The following is a 22,122-nucleotide window of genomic DNA, read 5'->3' as shown; positions in this document are numbered from 1 at the left end:
AGGTTTGATCCTGCCCACTAACAACTTGGATCTATATGTGTTACACATATGCATACTGTGATGACGGGGTGTGCAAAAGTGTGTGTACTGAAAATAAACTTTCATCCATCTTCATAGTCATCATCTATTAGCAAAAATAGATAAATCATGGGCCCCCAATTACACAGAGGCACAGGAACAGGCCCATAGGTGCCCCAGTGACCTCTTTATACACCTAATATTAATCATCACGATTTGACAATTGCGGGATCTTGGTAAAAACTAAAAACTGCAGGACCTAGGCCAGTGGCGGGCAACCTACAGCCCATCAGGGTAATCAACTGGCAGGCTGCCAGACAGTTTGTTTACATATGTAGGGCCATGGTTCACCATTCCCAGCCAATGGGAGCTGTGGGAAGCAGCAGCCAGCATGTGTCTGCAGCCCGCGCTACTTCTCGCAGCTTCCGTTGGCTAGGAATGGCGAACCGTGGCAACTGGGAGCTGCGGGTAGCCACGCAAATGTAAAAAAAACTGTCTGGGAGCCCATAGGCAGATTACCCTGACGGGCCACAGATTACCCATCATTGATCTAGGCCTTCATCCCTGAAATTCCACTGCTTAAATGGAGAACAAGTTTAGCTGTTTCTATTGAACCAAAGGATTCCAGACACCACATACTAGCATAAAAGCATCTAAAAAACCTAGAGATGGCATCTAAACCTACAGAGAGTCCTGTGGCACCTTATAGACTAACAGAAGTATTGGAGCATAAGCTTTCGTGGGTGAATAGCCACTTCATCAGATGCATTTAAACCTAGTTAACTTTTGATCCCACCATCACAAATTCAGCTGCTACTTAGAAAACATCTGGATTATTCTGATGGAATGGAAGAATGTGTGCCAAATTCAGGATGTATTGATTTATATCACTGATTTTAAATCATAATTTAAATCAGCAGGCAGGAAACCTTAATTTAAAGAATCAATTTTATACTTTTGCATTTATACTTTCTATTTATTTTTCTAAAGAAAGTTGATTTTCATTGTTTGCAAAAATAAGTTCCAAATTATACCTACCAAGGAGGATACACTATAGCTATACACCCTCAAGTAATTATATAACTTAACATTTATTATGTTAGAAAATGGTGAATTATATGTTTTTTTATTTACTTGATGATTTCATTTTTACCCATCACCTGTGTCAAGGTGCATCTGAAATTCAATTAAAAATGCACAAAACCCAGCATTGTGAAATGTTTTTTTTTCTTTGTTAATTAAAAACTACCTTAAATATGCATGACAAATAAAGGAAAAAATCCTAAATTTATCAAAACTAATTAATGCATTAAACAAATAAAATACTAGCTGTAGTTAATTAATTGAATGGGTTGTTTCTCATAGACTTTAAGGTCAGTAAGGACCATCATGATCATCTAGTCTAACCTCCTGCCCGGACCAAGGAGTTTAACATGTAAACAAGTCACAGGCCCCAATAAATGCCCATAGTGCAATGAAGGTTGTTTCTGGTCAGCATGTCCTTTAAGATTTGAAATCTAGCAGATGTCATCCTCTCAGATCTCATTTTTATTCAGAGATTGGAAGAGGAAAACAAGCTTTTCTTCTCTTTCAACTCCCAAGCCATTTTTCAACTTTTAATGAATTAATCATTGAAATGAACTAGCTGAATAAACTGAAAAGAAGAAAATATTCTCTCTGCACCTGCAGAAGAGACTACTGCTGTCAAAAGCTGGCTTAGCTGTTCACCAAAACCTAGCTCTAGGTGCTTAGCCACTGATTTCCACCAGTTCAGTAACCTTTCTTTCAAACTTTAGCAGCAAGCATACTTTTTTAAAATGTAGTTGAAATGATCTTATTAGATTATAGTAACTGTAGTCCTTAATATAAGTTGCCATGTTTTCACACTTTAAATAGATTATTTTTACAAAGAAAAATGCATTTCAGATTTTTTTTTAAATCAACATTTAGCTACCATGACTAAATGTAGAAAACAACATTTGGACAAGGAGGTGCAGATCAAAATTATCTGGACCAGCACAATTACAGTTGCCAAATTAGAGTTTTTGCAGATTTCTTTTATCAGGAAGTGTTGAGGCCCAGATTGTTTTGGTTAAATAGTAGAAGCAAGCAGGGCTGCCGGGGGGGGGGGGGGGGGGGGGGGGGAGAAGAGGGGAAGATTTGCCCCAGGCCGCACAGGGGGCCCTACGAAAATATATTATTCTATAGTATTGCAACTTTTTTTTATGGAAGGGGCCCCTAAAATTGCTTTGCCCCAGCCCCCCTTGAATCCTCTGGGCAGCCCTGGAAGCAACACTCATTCTTCATTTCAATAACATAGTTATCTAGTTTGTGGCCAAAATCTGGAAGGATCGAAATGTCAGATCAGTATTTTGGGGCAGATTTTTAAAGTGCAGTAGTAGCTATGTTCTGCATTCCAACGAAAACTGAAGGCTTGAAAACCACCATGATCCCCTAAAAAAACAACAGGAGTACTTGTGGCACCTTAGAGACTAACAAATTGATTTGAGCATAAGCTTTTGTGCGCTACAGCCCACTTCATCGGATGCATGCAGTGGAAAATACAGTAGGAAGATACATATATATATATACACAGAGAGAGTGATCAGTTAAGGTGAGCTATTATCAGCAGGAGATGAAAAAGAACTTTTTGTAGTGGTAATGAAAATGGCCCATTTCCAGCAATTGACAAGGAGATGTAAGGAATTATAGGGGTGTGTGTGTGGGAGAAATAACTGATCACTCTCCTTATAGTGTGTATGGTAACACCCATTGTTTCCTGTTCTCTGTGTATATATATATTTATCTTCCTACTGTATTTTCCACTACATGCATCTGATGAAGTGGGCTGTACATTGCTTACATTAGACTGGCAGCTGATTGGTTTTGTGAGAGTAGCAAGTTGGCAACCCTAACACTCTTGCCCCGCACTGTGCCCCACGCCTCCTCTGAGGCCCTACCCCCCTCTTTGTTGCTCACTCTCTTCACCCTCACTCACTCATTTTCACCAGGCAGGCTTAGGGGGCTGGGGTGAGGGCTCTGACTGGGGGTGTGGGCTCTGGGGTGGGGCCAGAGATGAAGGATTTGAGGTGCAGGAAGGAGCTCCAGACTGGGGGGTGGAGCCAAAGGGTTTGGAGTATGAGAGGGGGCTCCAGGCCGAGGCAGGGGGTTGGGTGTGGGAAGAGGTATGGGCTGGGGCAGGGGGTGAGAGTGTGGGGAAAGGTTCCAGCCGGAGTTGCAGGCTCCGATGTGTGGCCGAGGATGAGGGATTTGGGGTGCAAGATGGGCGTCTGGGCTGGGACCGAGGGGTTCGGAGGATGGGAGGGGGATCATAGATGGGGCAGAGGGTTGGGGAATGGGGGTGGGGTGTGGGCTCAGGGGTGGGGATGAGGGGTTTGCGGTGCAGGAGGGTGCAGTGGATTGTGATCGAGGGGTTCGGAGGGCAGGAGGGGGATTAGGCTGGGGAAGGGGGTTGGGGCACAGGATGGGGGTCAGGTATCCAGGTGGCACTTACCTCTCAGAAGGAGCAGCATGTTCCCCCTCTAGCTCCTATGTGGAGGTGCGGCCAGGCAACTGCACCCCATCCACAGGCACCGCCCCCACAGCTCCCATTGGCTGCAGTTTCCAGCCAATGGGAGCTGCGGAAGCAGCATGCAGAGCCCCTGTCTGCCCCTATGTGTAAGAGCTACTGGGGGACATGCCAGCTACTTCCTGAGAGCCAGTGCTGACTGGAGCTGCCAGGATCCCCTTTTGACCGGGTGTTCCCGGAGACCTACTGAGCTAATACTCGGAATAGAGGGCCTCCGGCCGACAGCCCCAGGCTCAGGCTGCCAAGATCACCACCTAGCTGATATTTGATTGGCCAGGCTGGGCTTTTTTATGGATTTGCCAGTTGCCAGAAAAATTATTTAATCTATAGAGATTTTTTTTGTTGTTTTTTTAAACGTGAGTCTAAAGATTTGCATTATTGTCACAATACACTGGGATATCTAATGTTAAAACTTTCTCTGTTCAGCTACAGATGCTGCAGTGCTCCCACTTCCACAGTTTAAATAAGAATATGATGTTAACAATCGTATCTATAGGTGTTCTCTCTCTAGATACTATAAGTGACTGTTGAAGGTGGTGGACTGCAGAGTTGGCTTGTGATTGGGGTTGCAGAAGGCTTGCGTTGTGGAGCGGGAGAATTTTTTTTTTTTTTTTTTTTGCTTTTCAAAGGTAGTAACCCTCTCTTGCTGCCAGCCCTAGGCAGCGGGGGTATGGCTGCCAGTGCATCACCCTGCCTCACACTCACAGTTGTTGGTGTCACTAAGTAGAAATCTCCTGGCTAAAGGCCCATGTTAGGGGATAGGTGAACCAAAGTACCTCCATGTTAAAGGCCTTAATGTTAGCCTCACTAAACTTGTGTGACCTAGTGTAACCTAATGTACTAATAGCTGCAAAAATGTAGTAGTAGCAGTTAGTTTTTGATTGTAACAGCCAGTTATCTGCTGTAACACATGGAAGCTAGGCTAGAGCACGCTCAAGGCCGTTTTAAGATACTGTACACTTGTTTCAGCAACGGGGGGGGGGGGAAGGGAAAAACAAAAGATTGACTAAGAAAGGATACTGCAGCTGGATGGGAAAGTACAGGGGAGTGAAAGATCAGCTAGTCAGCATAAGGAAAGGAATACAAGAAGAGGGGTATAAATATTCCTGCCCCGCTTGTGTGCTATGTGCAGGATCTGAGATTGTTATTTCTCCCTTGCACCTTATTTGAGCTCAAATAAATTTGGTTGTTTGCTTCTCCACCCTGTTGTGTTTATTGGCGCTTAAGCACTCTGGGCAACGAACCACTGTTGCTTGCCTCTGGCACTGCTGTGTCTGCAACACAGTGAAATCAGTGCAAGCGCTCCTGGTGAGGACTCACACTGTTGACAGAAGGAGCTAGTGTGGATATGCCAAGCTGTTTTAATTACTGCAGTGGCCGTACGTCAAAGTAACTTAAGTCAATTTTGAGGTGTAGGCTAGGGTTGCCAACTTTCTAATCACACAAAACTGAACACCCTTGCCCCCCCGCCCATCGCTCGTTCTTCCCAACCTCACTCACTTTCACTGGGTTGGGGTATAGGAGGGGGTATAGGCTCTGGGATGGGGCCAGGATGAGAGGTTTTTGGTGGAGCAGGGGACTCTGGGCTGGGGCAGGAGGTTGGAGTGCAGGATCCTGGCAGCCTTCTGAGGAATCGGCTGCCAGATCCCTGCAGCCTCTAGGTACATGAGTGGCCAGGCAGTTCTGCACGGTGCATGCTGTCTTCGCACCCGCAAATGCTGCCCCTCACAGTTCCCAGTGGTTCCAGTTCCCAGACAATGGGAGCTGCAGAGTCAGCACTAGTAGCAGAGGCAGCATGCAGACCCTCCCAGTCCCCAGTCACCACAGCACCTAGGGCCGCAGGGGCCTGGTGGCCTCTTCCAGGAGCAGCACAGAACTAGGGCAGGTAGGGAGCCTGCCTTGGCCCTAGGCTCCGGCTGCGCCACCACCAGGATTTTTAACAGCCCAGTCAGCAGCATGCCGGTCAAAAACCGGGTGCCTGGCAGCCCTAGGCTAGACTTGCCCTCATTCTCCATCTAACCAGTGGAGGTTGGGAAGACAGGACCCAAGGATCCCAAAGGACCACTAGCCTTTCCCAGAAAGCACAGCACTGTCAGTACTCACTTCTTGTAACACCCGCTGAAGGCTCCTGGGTGCGGCTGGACAGGAGAGAGGTCGCTGCTAGGCCCTAACTCGACCTCTCATCACTCAGTGCCTACCAGCAAGGTGAATGAAGGACCCCTGAGAGCTGCTCACCTGGGACAGGTGCAGCTGGGAGGGGCGTGTCTACCCAAGTGCCTGATTTGTACACACACATATCCGCCAACGCCATGATGGTATATTGGTTGGACTGGCTAATCAGGCCCCGCTGCATTTGCTTGAGTCTGCGCGCACATTTTTTATTCCTTTTATCCCCCCCCCCCCCCGCACTTCCCATCAGGCATAAACAAAGGACGGCTCTAACGAGTGGCGCCGCAAAGCGCGGTGAGGTTTGCATGACAGTGCGGAGAAAAGGGAAGAAGGAAGGACCCGTCTTCCTTGGTGCTGCCCGGGAAGTAAGATGGCGGCGGAGGTAAAGTCTGTGCTCTTCGTGTGTCTGGGTAAGTGCGAGGCGGCCGCGCAGGCAGGGCCAGAGCGGGGACGCGTCCCCATGGCTGGGGTGGGAAGGGGTCAGGGGCGCCTGGGGTTGAGGCACCTATGGTGGGTGGAAGGAGAAAGGGCCGTTTCCGCCTCCCTCCGGGCCAGCCGCAGGAGAGTGGGTTGGGAATTAGCAGGATAGCTGCTGGGGACGGGGTAGAAGTGGAGTCCGTCTCCCTCGGACAGCAGCCGGAGAGGTGGATATTAGCAGGTTCCTTGCTGGGAAGGAGTTAGGAGTAGAGTCCCTCCTCCCCACCAGGAAGGAATAGACGGTGAGTAAATCAGTGGTGGGCTTTCTTGGAGGGGGAAGGGTAGATGTGCACCCTGCATAAGGGAGGAGCTCATGGCAATGTAATAAACACTTCTGGTATCTCCTATCCACCGTAATTCCCCTTCCTAATCTATTTCCTCACCCCCAACAAGCTGTTATCTCTGCCCAGAGGACTTGATACAGTGTCACAGTAAGTGTAACGCCAGGCTGTGTGTTCATGTTTAGTACCTACTTGCCAAAGTTTACAGAGAAGTTACTGGTTATGATACTACTCAGTGTTTTGATCGATGAGTTGACTAATGGGGCAGAGAGTATGCTTACAAAATGTGCATGTGACACCAGGCTTGCAGGGGTTGCAGACAAATTGGAGACTTTTCTGAAATCAACAAGATTAATATCAGTGAAGAGAAGTGAGTAGTATTTCACTTATGAAGGCAAAATTAAATTTCTGTTGCAAAATGGGGAATAACTGACTTATTGGTAGTACTGCAGGAAAGGATCTGCAAGTTAGTGGATTACAAATTGAATGAGTTAACGTAACACAGTTGTGAAAAGGGCTAATAATTTTTTGAGGTGTATTAACAGGAATGTCACATACAGGACACAGGAGGTAAGTGTTCTCCTCCACTCTGCACTGATGAGGCCTCAGCTGGAGTACTGTGTCCAGTTCTAGACTCCACATTTTAGGAAAGATGTGAACAAATTGGAGACAGTCCAGAGGAGAACAACGAAAACTAAAGAAGGTTTAGAAAATCTGACCAATGATGAAAGGTTAAAAGAAATGGGCATCTTTAGTATTGAGAAAGAGGACTGAGGGGGAATCTGACAGATGTCTTCAAATATGTTAAGGGCTGTTATAAAAAAGGACTATATCTAACTTTTCTCTATGTCCATTGATGGAAGGGCAAGAAGTAATGGGCTTAATCTGTAGCAAGGGAGATGTAGGTTAGATATTAGGAAAAACTGCCTAATATAATGGTAGAGAAGGTCTGGAATAGATTTCCAAGGGAGGTTGTGGAATCCCCATCATTGGGAGGTTTTTTAAGAACAGGTTAGACCTGTCAAAAATGATCTAGGTTTACTTGGTCCTTTCTTGGTGCAGGGGGCTGGACTAGATAACTTCTACGGTCCCTTCCAGACCTATGTTTCTATGATTCTCTGAATCTGGCTACCTGGCCCTTCAAATCTCCCTGATGCACTGGAAGATAATCCTTGAGAAGACAAGTCTTCGTTTGTTAACTTAGAACTGTGTTATGGAAAAAAAGATATGCACACAATCTGCTTTGCATGTGTAAATAAATAGATATTCATTACACAGCAAATTACAGTTAGTGCTTTGTAAGTCTTCTGTCTGCAGTAAATAAAATAGATAACCATTAATGGAACACATCTAGACTGTAAGCTTTCTGGGGCAGGGACATGGCTTACTCTGTGTCCAGTATTACATAATACTAGAGAAACTTGGGAATGGAGAGAATAAAGTTAGAAAGTACAAGCAATAGGGTAAAATCACTGTAATAAATGTCAACTTCCCTGGAATTTCCCCTCATATTAGCTGTCCAAAAGAGTTGGTGCCATATGACAACAAGGGCTGAATGAGTGGGAAACAGCTTTCTTTTTTTAATAACTGCTGACCTGTCAAAGTTTCGTTCATTTAAAGTATTTTAAGACTGCATTGAGCTTTGCTTCTGCCAGTGTTGAGTTTTGCTGTGTTTCAGCAGTTATCTAAAATTTTCCCTGTGCCCTAAAAGGTAATCTTTATATATTAGTAAAATTGTAAGTATATGTAATATTTTTTTATTAAAAAGAATAAAAACTGAGCCCAATCAATTCAAAAAAAATACAAATGTTATTTTTAACACACACTGCAAATATCTGAAACTTTCAATATTTCAAGTGTTCAGTTGTTTGAAGGGAGAGACAACTTCAGAAATGACAGGCTATCTCATATGCACTTGGGAGTTGATTCCAGAGAGTACAAGGATTCATGTGAAGTCAGGTTGTTTACTTCTATATTTGTTTTGAAAAACTAATAGTCAAATATTCACTTAACATCTGTTTGTAACAAGAGAAGCAGATATTCATTACGCAGCAAAATATAATCTAATTAATAGTTGCATAATTAGATTGCTTCTGAATTTTTTCCTACCACAGAACAATAAATGAAGCATCCAGCAACATAAATAATCTAAACACATAAAAAGGAATTGGAACTGAGAAGAGGTGAACAAGTTGCAGTTTTTATTTAAGGGAAGACATTTTTAAAAAAAAATTACTCTTTTTACACTTTTTGGTTTTGGAGCTCACCCATTAGTTTAACTAATGCTACTAACAGGCAGATAATTATACCTTAAATGCAGATTGTTAGAATATGCCTCTCTCATAGTTGACTTTGTCCAAGGGCATGCAACAAGTTAGAGCTCTTGAGTTCTAGCCTGACTTTCAGTCCCCTATCTATTAATTTTACAGAAGTTACAAACATTACATTTGACATACTGATTGAAAAGTCTCAGCCGTATGGGCTGTAGCTCACAAATATAAATTCTACTGGTCACTTCACTTGAAAGGCTTCAGTAAGAATCACTTTTGTTTTATACTTCAAATAGATTCAATTGAAGGAAGATGTCCTTGCTATTAAAAAGTGAGTGAAGAAAAAAATGTCTTTTGGAGAAAAGTACCATACATCCACTTGCTTTCTTCATACGTGAAAAATATTTTTTTTTAATTTTTATTTAAAAAGCTTTTGTAGCGTTAAGTTATGATCTCAGAAGTTCACCTAGCAAGGAAGTCAGCCCAGATGTGTATTTGAACAGAAGGTTACAGTATATTGCCAAATGTGTAGCTGGTGAAACCTTAAATGATATACTCTCCTCCGATACATATTGGAGCAGTGCCCTGTCTTAGTGCCTGTTTACATTAGAGAAAATTTGCATTAGTGTAACTACACCAATGGAAACCCTTAATGTGTATGCACTGCACCAATCTAAAGTGGGGGTTACACAGCTGCAGTTTACTCTGGTAATTCCAGATGAGTTTACATCAATGAAACTTAATCTTTATAATGATGCTGCATGTGTACATTACCAGTGCAAATTTCTATAATGTAGACAGTGGATGAGGGACATTGTGTTTCTTCATCTGAAATATCCTGATTGTAATCCTTTAAAAAATAATCCACGCACTTTTGGCAGGAGTTATTGGATGGCTTTTGTGTTCTGGTGAAATTCCAATTTATCTTATTTATTATAAAACTAGGTAATATGTTTTGCATGCTTGTATTCCCACTACAGTTTCAGTTAGATTTGTCATCCTTTACTTGTATTGAAGTAGTATATAGCAGTGTTTCTCAAACTTTTTTTTTTCACAGACCACATGAAAATTGCTGAGGGTCTCGGCGGACCACTTAATGAGCTTTCCAAATGTTATTTGTACCATTAGCTAACTATTGTAAAGCACTTTGGATAAAAGTGCTATATAAAAAACCATAATGAACTTTTTTTTGTTCTACAAATAAAAGCACACAACTCATATTTTAATATCGGTATTCTTTCCTCTCTAATGTGGTGGATGTGCCCCTCCTCCCTCTTCCGCCCCCACCCCCAGAGGCAGTCCCTGAGCTGGGGCTCGGAAGGAGGGGTGGGTCTCTCCCTCTTTCCCCCACTGCAGCAGCCCCCGAACTGGGTCTGGGAAGGAGAACCATCTCTCCCTGCCAGATGCAGCCCTGTGGCTGGGGAAAGTTGCCTCTTTCTCTGGCCACGGCAGCCCTGCATGTCCCAAATTCCCCTCACTCCATCTTCTCACCCCACTGTTCCCTCCCATCTTCCCCCTATTCCCTCCCAAGGCCACCACCTCACTTTACATGTGTGTCTTCTCCAGGGTCCAGGTACCTATTTAGTGGAGCCACGCCTATGCAGCTCCACTAATTAGGTGGGTGGCCCTTCATTCTCTTGTATGCAGCTGCCCATCCGGCACCTTAGAGGGAATTATCTGCGGACCACCTGAATGGGGCTCATGGACCATTATTTGAGAACCTCTATATAGGGTTTTCATGCAATATCACATATCCAGAAGTGTCTGCCCCCTCCTTCCCTCCCTCCACATTGCTATGAAGCATTCTGCCTATAGAAAAAGCAAGTTTCATCACTCAACCATGCTAACATTACTTCTCTCTTAGTGGAGGGACCACATCTTCTAAGAAAATAGTCCATTCTTCATATGTTTTCTATCCATGATGTCCGCTAAATCTGTCAAAAAAGGTGTCAATTGGCATCATATTATCTCTTGCCCCAGTTAATCATTGCAGGGCTGAAGCATATTGCTGGTACAATATGGGGAAGTTTGCACTTTTTTCCTGCCGTGATGCCTAGTTTGTTACTTAAGAGATTGAAGGGAAAAGTCTATTTTGTGTATATTGTCATCACTTTCTATATGGTGGCTTTTCAAATAGATTTACCAGTGTGGTGTACTTTGACATACTGTTTGGCAAATAATAAATTATATGTACTACAAAAGAACCACGTTTTTTTGCTAACTGCAGATGCACATACTATGTTGCATTTTGATTACCATAGGTTCCTTATGATCATAAAATGTGAAGACCTTATTTATTGTAATAAGATAATTTGAACAAAAGGGGTCAGAACTAAGTTGCTTCAGAGTCTTAATTCTGAATTTCTGGACATGACTGTGACAAAGTATTGAAAGTTAATGTTGCATTATATATAGTATCTGAGTTCCCCTTCCATCTCTCTTAATGAATTAAATGATTTTCACAGATGCTCTAGAGGGAAGAGAAATGTGTTAATTACTGTAGGATTACTTTCTTTTGTTCAATGACCCTTCAAAAGGTGATTTAATAAAGCATTAATTTAAACTTTTTTAAAAAACTGATCTCATCTTATTGTACCACTGTCAAAAACCACCACCAGATACTGTTCAAAATCTAAAATGGAACTGTGATTTTTGTGAGGTCAAATAAAGTGTTTTCCCTTCAACAGAAATATAAATGGAAAAACAAATATACTCTATTGATTTGAATGTGAACTAAAACATCAAAGAAGTGTAATTGTTTTATATCAAGCACTGCTGTAACAGAATATTAAATGCTAACAGTTATTGTATCAGTGAGAAGCTTCAGAATAGATTCATCTGGGTAGCAAGTATTACTGGATTGCTTAAGCTATAATTTAGTATCCACCACTCACCTGAAGGTCTATAATCATGTTATATAACTTTCCTTCAACTTATTTTAGTGTGCAATAGGCTGAAAGTGAAATGTATTTCAGGCTTATTTAATGTTGTTTCAGTTTAATTATGTGGCAAGACATTTACTTCAAACAGTGGCACACCCGCAAAATCCCATTGTCCTCTCAGTAGGTTACTATGGCCATGTCTACATCTAAAATTTTGCAGCGCTGGTAGTTACAGCTGTATTAGTACAGCTGTATAGGGCCAGCGCTGCAGAGTGGCCACACTTACAGCAACCAGCGCTGCAAGTGGTGTTAGATGTGGCCACACTGCAGCGCTGTTGGGCGGCTTCAAGGGGGGGTTCGGGGAACGGGAGAGCAAACCGGGAACCCCGAGCAAGCAGGTCTCCTTCCCTGCGGTTTGCAGGGTGGCTCCGGGAACGCGAGAGCAAACCGCGGCAAAGCTGGTCTCCTTTCCCGGTTTGCTCTCTCGTTCCCCGAACCGCCGAGCAAGCGGTTCTCCTTACCTGCTTGCTCGGGGTTCCGGGAACGAGAGAGCAAACCGGGAAAGGAGATCAGCTTGATTACCAGAGGCTTCCTCCTTCCACGGAGGTCAAGAAAAGCGCTGGTAAGTGTTTACATTGGATTACCAGCGCTGGATCACCAGCGCTGGATCCTCTACACCCGAGACAAAACGGGAGTACGGCCAGCGCTGCAAACAGGGAGTTGCAGCGCTGGTGATGCCCTGCAGATGTGTACACCTTCAAAGTTGCAGCGCTGTAACTCCCTCACCAGCGCTGCAACTTTCTGATGTAGACAAGCCCTATGTGTCCAGTAACATTCCTTTTACTTACAGGCTACTCCTTCAAACAGTTATTCACTGTTTTTGACAGGATAGGTTAATTTTAAATCACCATTTAAGTCAGCAAGCAGGAAACCTTTACTTACATTATCCATTTTAATCTTGTTTTGCATCTGTTCTCTTTGTTTTCCTAAAGACCAGTTCATTCATATTGGTTGGTCTAATCATGAAAGCATGTTGATTTGCACTTAAATATAGCCTTTACACTAAATTTTCTGGTTTTTTTGCTAACCATGAGGATGCACCATATACACATATTTAAGCAATTACACAGCTTAATATACATTTATGTGGATTCTTAATTTGTATATTTTTATTATGTTGGAAAATAGAATGGTTTTTTTTATTACTATATTTTTTGCTCATGATTTGTCAAGCTGCATTTGGAAATTTGAATTTAAATTAAACATTTTAAAATTCTATATTTAAATAAAAACTACCTTAGAGTGCTGGGTACATAAACTTTTCCTTTTTTCTTTATTAAAAACATCATTTGCATTTAAAAATAATTGATTTATTAAACAAAACAAGAAGTATTAACTGTTAGTGACTTTAATTGCTTGCTTGGTCACCATGCCCTTTGAGTTTTTAGAGCTAGTAGAGCTCATCCTCTCTCTCCTCAGTTTTATTCATGGATTGTGAAGGAAACAAGCTTTCCTACTTTTTTCAGCTCCCATTTAGTTTCTCAAACTTGAATGAACTAGTCCAAATTAAGGAAACACTCTCTGTACATCTCCAGAAGAGGCTACTGCCATCAAAAGTAGCTCAACAACCCCTAGTTCCAGATGCTGAGCCAGTGCCTTCTGCCAGATCAGTGGTTTGACTTTTCCTGAATTTTCAACAGAATGCTTTATTACCTTCCCTTTGATTCTGAAAGAATGGAAGTATAATGCTTTACTACAATGAAAGAATATCAGACTTCTTAGTTATCATGAACATAAATGGCATATCCAATAACATAACTGTGCTTTCAGTTTTCCAAAACATTTGAAGTGGGGAAAAGGTAGAATATGAAAAAGCAGACTGTGGGATGAAAGTTTTATTTATGGGGGCATCATTAAAAAGAGAAGCCCAAACAATAGCAGTGGCAGACTCTTGCTTTGGTATTAAAATTTATTTTGTTTGCGCAAGAATATGATATATTTCCAAATACGTTTAGCATTTGACAGTGTTTGTTTAGTACAGTTTTAAGGGGTAAAAAGACAACTTGTAATGGAAAGTTTTCTCTCAGCAACAATGCTGGCCATTAAGATAATACTTCAAGCAAACTTTTGCAAATCATCCAGTAAATCATAGTCAGAAGTGTATCCTGCTTGTTGCCAGTGCACAGGGAATTTGTGGGGATGGGACATCTGAAGACCCTAGAAGTTCCAGACTGTTACAAGTAAAACTATGGAAGACAAAGACAGAAAATGTCAGGATTAACATCCATTTAGATACAGCTCAAAATTCTGCTTTTTCAGTTATAGTTACAGAAAGTCTTTCTGTAGAGGGTGACAAAAAAAGCAATGTAATTACACCATACAAGAGGGTTATCAGATAATGCAGAGGATACATGACCCCTTGTGTGGCAAGCTCCATGGGGCATACCTTAACTCCCCTGGTGCAGTAAGATGGACATAAACAGAGACTGCTCCAGAGGCCTTGGCTTGACTCCACTGCTGTGGATTCACTAGGGGATATGATGAAATAAACTGTCAAAGTACTATGTGAACTAAAATCCTGTCCTATCTTGCTGCTTTTACCTTAGATAAACTTTAGTTCAATCTCTTGTTTCTTTAGGGAATATTTGCCGATCACCCATAGCTGAAGCAGTTTTTAGAAAACTTGTAACTGATGAAAGCATTGAAAATAAGGTCAGTTGTTTATTTTTACTGTTGCCAAAAATATACTTGCTTCTAGCCAGTCAGTATTACTAAGCTGTGGGAAGGAAAACATAAACATTTGAATTTGTTTTTCTGTAGTGGAGAATAGACAGTGCAGCAACATCTACTTATGAAATAGGAAACCCTCCTGATTTTCGGGGACAGACTTGTATGAGGAAGCATGGCATTACCATGAATCATATTGCCAGACAGGTACTGTACTCTTATTTCCTTTAAATCTGTATTTGTGTTTTTTTGTTGTTGTTGCTGCAGTGGATGACAGACAGTGGTGCTGTTTCTGACTGGAACGTGGGGTGCTCCCCAGATGCAAGGGCTTTAAGCTGTCTAAGAAATCATGGCATTGAGTCAGCACATAAAGCACGGCAGGTATAAAAAGAGTACATGTTATTTCTTGAAAGAACTAATAATTTTGTTCAGCCATAGTTTCTCATTTCAATTGCAACAGCTACTTGGTGAGTGTGTGGTATGTGTCAAATTGAATATTAAGAGGTTTGACTATTAAGTGAGATTTTCGAAAGCACTCAGCATTGGCTTCTCTCTTCTAGTTGAAGTCAATGGGAGGAGAGTTACTTTGAAAACCTTATCTTCAAATGTGTAATAGTCTTTCTCTGAGGCATGTTTCTTCTATTTTGAACGGTTTTGCATTGTCTTATCTTGTGAGTCCATGGCACATCCCATGCATGTGAAGGAACTGGTAGGTATTTTGGAAGGGCAGCATTTATATTGTACAGGTCCAATAGATGACCTGGCTTGTACTCTGCCCTGGTACTGCTGCTCTTAGAGTTAAAATTCTTTGAGTTGAGAGAGCTCCTGTCTCACACTAAGGAGCTCAGACCCAAGAGTGAAAATAATATCAAAATATCTTCAAAGGAGAATTACAACTAGATAATTTTTGTAAACATACCTTGGAGCAATCTCGATAAGAATCAGAGCAGCACCATTCACAAAATGAAAACAGAGGCTGAAGTTTTGGAAATGCTTACCACAGTTTTTCTTTAGTGAGTGTATTTCAGACATTGCATTCCAGAGAGAAATGCACTGAAATAAACATAACTTCATGTATTTAAATGACTTAGATGTTCAAATAAATGCACATAACTTATTTCCATTAACTATTCTCTGTGTATAGAGTATTCCTTTAGGACTTAACCTTTCCTTAGCTTGAGTTCATGCCAGTAGTTCTTGCATTTGACACAAGATCAAGTATTCTTGTTACCATCTTTTCTTTTTGTTCCTTTTAGAATTTTGGTAGACCTTATTAAGGTCGTCCTTTGTTTTCAAAGAGTACATGCTTAGTTCCTCTAACTTTTCTGACTACATTCCCTCAATCATGCTAATTGCCCTCCATTGATCTTTCCAGTCTAATTTTTATGTAACAATGCAATCCTGTCTTCTGACAGTGGCCAGTACCAGATACTTCAGAGGGAATAGAATAGATCCACCCTGTTGTCCAGTCCCAGCTTCTTGCAGTCAGAGGTTTAGACGCACTCAGAACATGGTGTTGCTTCCCTGCCCATCTTGGGTAATAGCCATTGTTGGACCTATCCTCCATGAACTTGCCTCATTCTCTTTTGAACCAAGTTATGCTTTTGTCCTTCCCAACATCCCTCAGTAAGGCGTTCCACAAGCTAATTGGGCATTGTGTGAAGAAGTACTTCCTTATGTTTTTGTTTTAAACTTGCTGCCTGTTAATCTCACTGTGACCCATGGGTCTTGTTTTATGCAAAGGGGTAAATAACATTTCCTTATTCACTTTCTTCACACCAGTCATGATTTTATAGACTTCTATCATATCTGGTCTTTGTCTCTTTTATAAATTGAACAGTCCCAGGCTTCTTAATCTCTCCTCATCTGAAAACTGTTCTTTCTCAGTCATTTCTGTTGCCCTTCTCTGTACCTTTTCCAATTGTAATATATCTCTTTTGAGATGGGATGACCAGAACTGCATGTGGTAATTAAAATATAGGCATACAACGGACTTATAAAGTGACATGATGGTATTTTCTGTTTTCTTTTCTTTCCCTTTCCTAATATTTCCTAACATTGTTAGCTTTTATGACTGCTGCTACACGTTGAGCAGATGTTTGCAGAAAACTGTCCATGATGCTTCCAAAATCTTTCTTGATTTAGCTGATTTTGACCACATCATTTTGTATGTGTGGGATTATGTTTTCCAATATGCGTTATTTTGCACTTATCAACATTGAATTTCATCTACCAATTTGTTGCCCAATCACCCAGTTTTGTGAGATCCTGTTGTAACTCTTTGCTGTCAGCTTGGGACTTAACTATCTTGAACTTTGTATTGTCTGCAAACTTTTCTACCTCACTGTCTACTTTGCCTAAGAGCCTTTGATGAGGGACCTTGTCAATGGCTTTCTGAAAATCCAAGTATGCTATATCCACTGGATCGCCCTTGTTCATGTGCTTGTTGACCCCCTCAAAGAATTCTAATAGATTGGTGAGGCATGGTTTCCATTTACAAAAGCCATGTTGACTCTTCCCCAGCATATCGTGTTCAATCTGTGTCTGATAATTCTGTTCTTTACTTACTGAAGTTAGGCCTATAAGCCTATAATTGCCAGGATTGCCTGTGAATCCTTTTTAAAAATTGGCATCACACAGACTAAATCAAGAATTGGCACTGGAGTTCACCCATCTTTGTGTTCAGACTTCTAGCATTTGTTTAGAAGCAGTTGTTGAATTTGTCAGTATTTAGTTGTCTGCATTCATGTGATGTAGCTGAATGGGACTCTTTCTCCCCCCCCCCCCCCCCCCCCCCCGCCATTTGACAGGCTTCTCTTCAGTACGTATTTTTTATCAACTTCTATCCTCTTCTCTTTGCTAGGGTATAGATTATCCCCTTTAAGTTATTCCCTAGCAGATGTCTCTGTCTGAACCTTGTACTTGTCTGCAGCTGTTGCCTTTTCCCTGCCCATAGATTAAAAACTCCTGTATTAATTTTTCATGCCAGCAATCTGGTTCTGTTTTATTTGGAGCCTATCCTTTCTGTGTAGGCTCCTCCTTTTTCAAAAAAGTTCCTGAGTTCCTAATAAACCTAAATACCTCCTCCAAACACCATCTCATTCACACAGCAAGACAGGCAAGACAATTCTGCCTGTCTAACATGCCCTAGTCTTGAAACTGGAAGCATTTCAGACAATATTACCATGGAGGTACTGGACTTTAATCTCTCATATAGCAGCCTAAATTTGGCCTCCAGGACCTCTCTCCTACCTTTCCCTGTGTCATCAGTACCTACATGTACCATGACCATTGGCATCTCCCCAACAGTGCACATACATCTATCTAGAAGTCTGGAGAGGTCTGCAACTTTCACACCCAACAGCCAATTTACCATGTGGTTCTTCAGGTTATCAGAAAGCCAACTATCTATCAGAAGTATCTATCTGAGTTACTACTCTTCAAGATCTCTTGTAATGAAGCAGTCACCTCCCCCAGTTCTGCTAAAGAGGAAATCAAACCCTCTGGTATCAAAGGAGCAGCTGAAAGCAAAGCTGGGAAAATGTTCTCACTTGTAGTGGTGCAGTACCCAAGGGATCTGCCTCTACTTCATCCTCAAGCTTTAAGGAATTGCTGAAAAGTGAAACATCTCAGGCTTCCATGGTATTGCAGCAGCGATCTAAACATAACCTGGCAGGGTCAGATGCTCCACCAGTGGGACTCCAGCAGCCTGCTTCCTCAGTATAGGCTCTGACAGCATCAGAGAGTTGAGCCTTGACAGCACTGAGAGCATCTCCTCGTGAGAAGGTGTGGAAGGCAGTTATGGAATCAGACCTTTTCCCCCCTTACAGGTGAGGCACTGGGGACTTCTTCAGCACTCTTCTTCAGAGCAACTGTGGACATCGAAATAACTCCTGAACTACTGTCTACTTTATTGTTCTTCTTTTTAACTAAGTCACCCTTAGAACAACTTGGGGTGCCCTAGCATCGTTGATAATGCTGGTCCATAACTTACTTTAAGTAGCTTCAGTTTACAGTACATCTGTCTTCATGTTAGTTTTATTTTTGTTGTCCTCAGTGCAACCATAATTGTGTAAGGTTATTTTCACTTGGACCAACATTTAACAGCAGAGAGCCATGAGGGTAAGACTGTAAAGGTTTTATTAAAGTTGCTAGAAAAACAGAGCTATTTCCACTATAAAAATATTTTTGTAGGTCAAAGGCACAGTATGAATGCAACAAATATTTTTACGTTGAAAATAAACAGATCTTCACTAGTTTTCAGTACTATCAAAAGTTCTAGCTGAGATTATATTGAGACTTCTATTCTAACTCTCTATTTTACATTTCTCATTTCCTGCAGAAAAATTCCCTATATGAGTGAAATGTTTCATCTTTGCTCTCAGCCCAGAGGTGATTTCCAAACCCCATTCCACCCCAATTTAGGGGAAGTCTAAGCATAATCCATTACAGGTTACTACTGAGGCTATTTTTTCATATGCATAATTTTTACAAGTTCACAGTCTGTGGAAAATTTGAATTTATTTTATTTCTAGGACACTTTTTCTCATATGCTTTCTTTGCTTACCCCAGTTCCTCCCCAGAAAGTACATCTACAGGGCAAACCTTCAAAGAAGCTGAATTATGCTATATATGCAACTGTGGGTAGAACTGTTTAGTATTGATGTTAGCTATTTATGTAGCTAATTCCACTGATTTGCAGTGCAAACCCCCGATATCAATGTGGTGCACCAGCACAAAGTGTGGCCTTAAAAAATGTAGGCCTTGCCTGACCTGGGAAAGCTTTTTCAGAATAACTGAAATTGTGAATTTTAAACCAGTGTGTTTATACTAGTACAGTGGTCCCCAACCTTTTCGTCTGGCAGGCACCAGACAAAGGACCACTGCAGTGGTGAAGCACCTGCCGAAATGCTGCCTAATTTCAGCAGGGATGCCTTTTGATGACACCGCTCGCTGTCAACAAGCGACGTCATCGAGAGGCGTCCTCGTCGAAATTCGGGAGCAATGCCTCTCGATGACGCTGCTTGCCGTCGACAAGTGTCGTCATCGAGAGGCATCCCCGCTGAAATTCGGCGGCATTTTGGCAGGTGCTCTCTCAGGGGCCAGGACGCAGGAACATTAAGATGCGCCTGCGGGCACCCTGTTAGGGACCACTGTACTAGTATAACCACTTACTCGGACAGTGTTGTCTGTCTGGTATAAGAGTTGCTTTTTTAGTTTAATGTATGTCAGTTGGAAATGTGTGTAAGCTAAACTAAAAATGGGCATTCTATTCTGAAACAAGAGTACATACTGGATTATATCTTTGAACTTCTGCTATTTATGCAGATGAGCCCTTGCTTTAATTGCATTAAACCCTAGTTCATGCATAAGGCTATGTTTTAGTCACAGGTATTTTAGTAAAAGTCATGGGTAGTAAACAAAAATTCACAGCCCATGACCTGTCTGTGGCTTTTACTATATACTCTAAATAAAACTTGGGCTGGGGGCCCTGAGTGCACTGCAGGGGCGGGCTGGGCCCAGGACCTGCGATGGGAAGGGGCGAGGGGGCTGGCAGCAGCGCACAGCCCAGGACCTGTGCTGGTGGGGGGTGTAGGTAGTGGCATGCAGCCAGGGACCCCTGACGGCTCTGTGGGGGAGGGTTGGTGGGCTTGGCAGGCTCCCCACTCTGCTCCTATCAGCATATTCCTGCAGCTCCTTGGGGAAGGTGCAGCCAGGGGGGCTCCACGCACTGCTCCTACCACAAGCGCCAGCTCAGCAGCGCCCATTGGCTGGGAACCGCCCCACACCCCAACCCTCTGCCCAAGCACTGATCCCCCTCCCGCACACGCGAACTGCTGCTGGCCCAGGGCTGCCCAGCTCAGGCAGCCCCTGAGCCAGCACCAAGCACTGCAGACGTAACAGGAAGTCACAGAATCTATGACCTCCACGACACACGCAGCCTTATTCATGCAGCATATGTGAAAAGGTTTGAACAAGTGTAACTAAATCAATGTAGTTTTACCAATACAAATTTTCTTACTGTGGGCAAGATTGTAGAGAATCACTCTTTCACCAGCAACTTACAAACAGTGTACATCCACAGATACCTCCTGAACTTGGCTCACTCTGTTTAATTTTCATGCTTAGGGGACACATGAGGAATGTATAGAAAGAAAAGTAATTGATAATATGATGTGAAGCCAAACGGCAAAAATTAAGATGTCTGTACACTAATGCGAGGAGCCTAGGTAACAAAATGGAGGAACTAGAGCTAATGGTGCCGGAAGTGAAACCAGATATTATAGGGATAACAGAAACATGATGGAATGGTAGTCATGACTGGAGTACAGGTATTGAAGGCTATGTGCTGTTTAGGAAAGATAGAAATAAAGGCAAAGGTGGTGGAGTAGCATTGTATATCAATGATGTGGTGAACTATAAAGAAATAAGAAGTGATGGAATGAATAAGACAGTCTATCTGGGCAAAAATCACACTGGGAAAGAAAGTGACTAGAGCCTCACCTGAGATAGTGCTTGGAGTGTGCTACAGACCGCCGGGATCTGATTTGGATATGAATAGAGACCTCTTTAATGTTTTTAATGAAGTAAACACTAATGGGAATTGTGTGATCATGGGAGACTTTAACTTCCCAGATATAGACTGGAGGACAAGTGCTAGTAGTAATAATAGGGCTCGGATTTTTCTGGATGTCATAGCTGATGGATTTCTTCACCAAGTAGTTGAAGAATCAACAAGAGGGGATGCCATTTTAAATTTGGTTTTGGCGAGTAGTGAGGACTTCATAGAAGAAATGGTTGTAGGGGACAACCTTGGTTCGAGTGATCATGAGCTAATTCAGTTCAAACTAGATGGAGGGATAAACAAAAATTGATCCGGGACTAGGGTTTTTGATTTCAAAAGGGCTAACTTTAAAGAATTAAGGAAACTAGTTAGGGAAGTGGATTGAACTGAAGAACTTGTGGATCTAAATGCGGAGGAGGCCTGGAATTACTTTAAGTCGAAGCTGCAGAAACTGTCAGAAGCCTGCATCCCAAGAAAGCGGAAAAAAATCATAGGCAGGAGTTGTAAACCAAGCTGGATGTGCAAGCATCTCAGAGAGGTGATTAAGAAAAAGCAGAAAGCCTACAAGGAGTGGAAGATGGGTGGGATTAGCAAGGAAAGCTACCTTTATTGAGGTCAGAACACGTAGGGATGAAGTGAGAGAGGCTAAAAGCCATGTAGAGTTGGACCTTGCAAAGGGAATTAAAACCAATATTAAAAGATTCTATAGTATATAAGTTAGAAGAAAACAAAGAAAGAAGTGGGACCGCTAAACACTGAGGATGGAATGGAGGTTAAAGATCATTTGGGCATGGCCCAATATCTAAATAAATACTTTGCCTCAGTCTTTAATAAGGCTAATGAGGAACTTAGGGATAATGGAAGAATGACAAATGGGAGTGAGGATATGAAGATAGATATTATCACATCCGAGGTAGAAGCCAAACTCAAACAGCTTAATGGGACAAAATCGGAGGGCCCAGATAATCTTCATCCAAGAATATTAAAGGAACTGGCACATGAAATTGCAAGCCCATTAGCAAGAATTTTTAATGAATCGGTAAACTCAGGGGTTGTACTGTACGATTGGAGAATTGCTAACATAGTTCCTATCTTTAAGAAAAGGGGAAAAAAAGTGATCCAAGTAACTGTAGGTCTGTTAGTT

General features: G+C 42.2%; 2 protein-coding genes across 4 annotated transcripts in view; one reads left to right on the top strand and one right to left on the bottom strand.

Annotated features, from left to right (window-relative positions):
- SH3YL1 (SH3 and SYLF domain containing 1) overlaps positions 1–5,792 on the bottom strand; it is a 110,959-nt gene extending 105,167 nt beyond the window's left edge. Inside the window, exon 1 of the mRNA XM_030555526.1 lies at positions 5,711–5,792. Within this exon, the coding sequence (XP_030411386.1) occupies position 5,711 (1 nt within the window). The 5' untranslated portion in view covers positions 5,712–5,792. The remainder of the gene's footprint in view (positions 1–5,710) is intronic.
- ACP1 (acid phosphatase 1) overlaps positions 5,721–22,122 on the top strand; it is a 32,512-nt gene continuing 16,110 nt past the window's right edge. The window contains exons 1-4 of one of the 3 annotated variants that reach the window (XM_030555529.1): positions 5,721–5,812; positions 6,027–6,186; positions 14,325–14,398; positions 14,507–14,620. In XM_030555529.1, coding sequence (XP_030411389.1) covers positions 6,147–6,186; positions 14,325–14,398; positions 14,507–14,620 — 228 coding nt within the window. In that variant the 5' untranslated portion in view covers positions 5,721–5,812; positions 6,027–6,146. Of the gene's footprint in view, positions 5,813–6,016; positions 6,187–6,723; positions 6,905–14,324; positions 14,399–14,506; positions 14,621–14,680; positions 14,795–22,122 lie in introns of those variants that run through there. The other 2 variants (XM_030555528.1, XM_030555527.1) reach the window with 2 other exon arrangements.

This window comes from Gopherus evgoodei, chromosome 3, assembly GCF_007399415.2.
Source record: "Gopherus evgoodei ecotype Sinaloan lineage chromosome 3, rGopEvg1_v1.p, whole genome shotgun sequence".
Classification (NCBI taxonomy): domain Eukaryota; kingdom Metazoa; phylum Chordata; order Testudines; family Testudinidae; genus Gopherus; species Gopherus evgoodei.
Note: the sequence above shows the minus strand (reverse complement) of the source record. Positions and strands in the feature narration are given on the sequence as shown.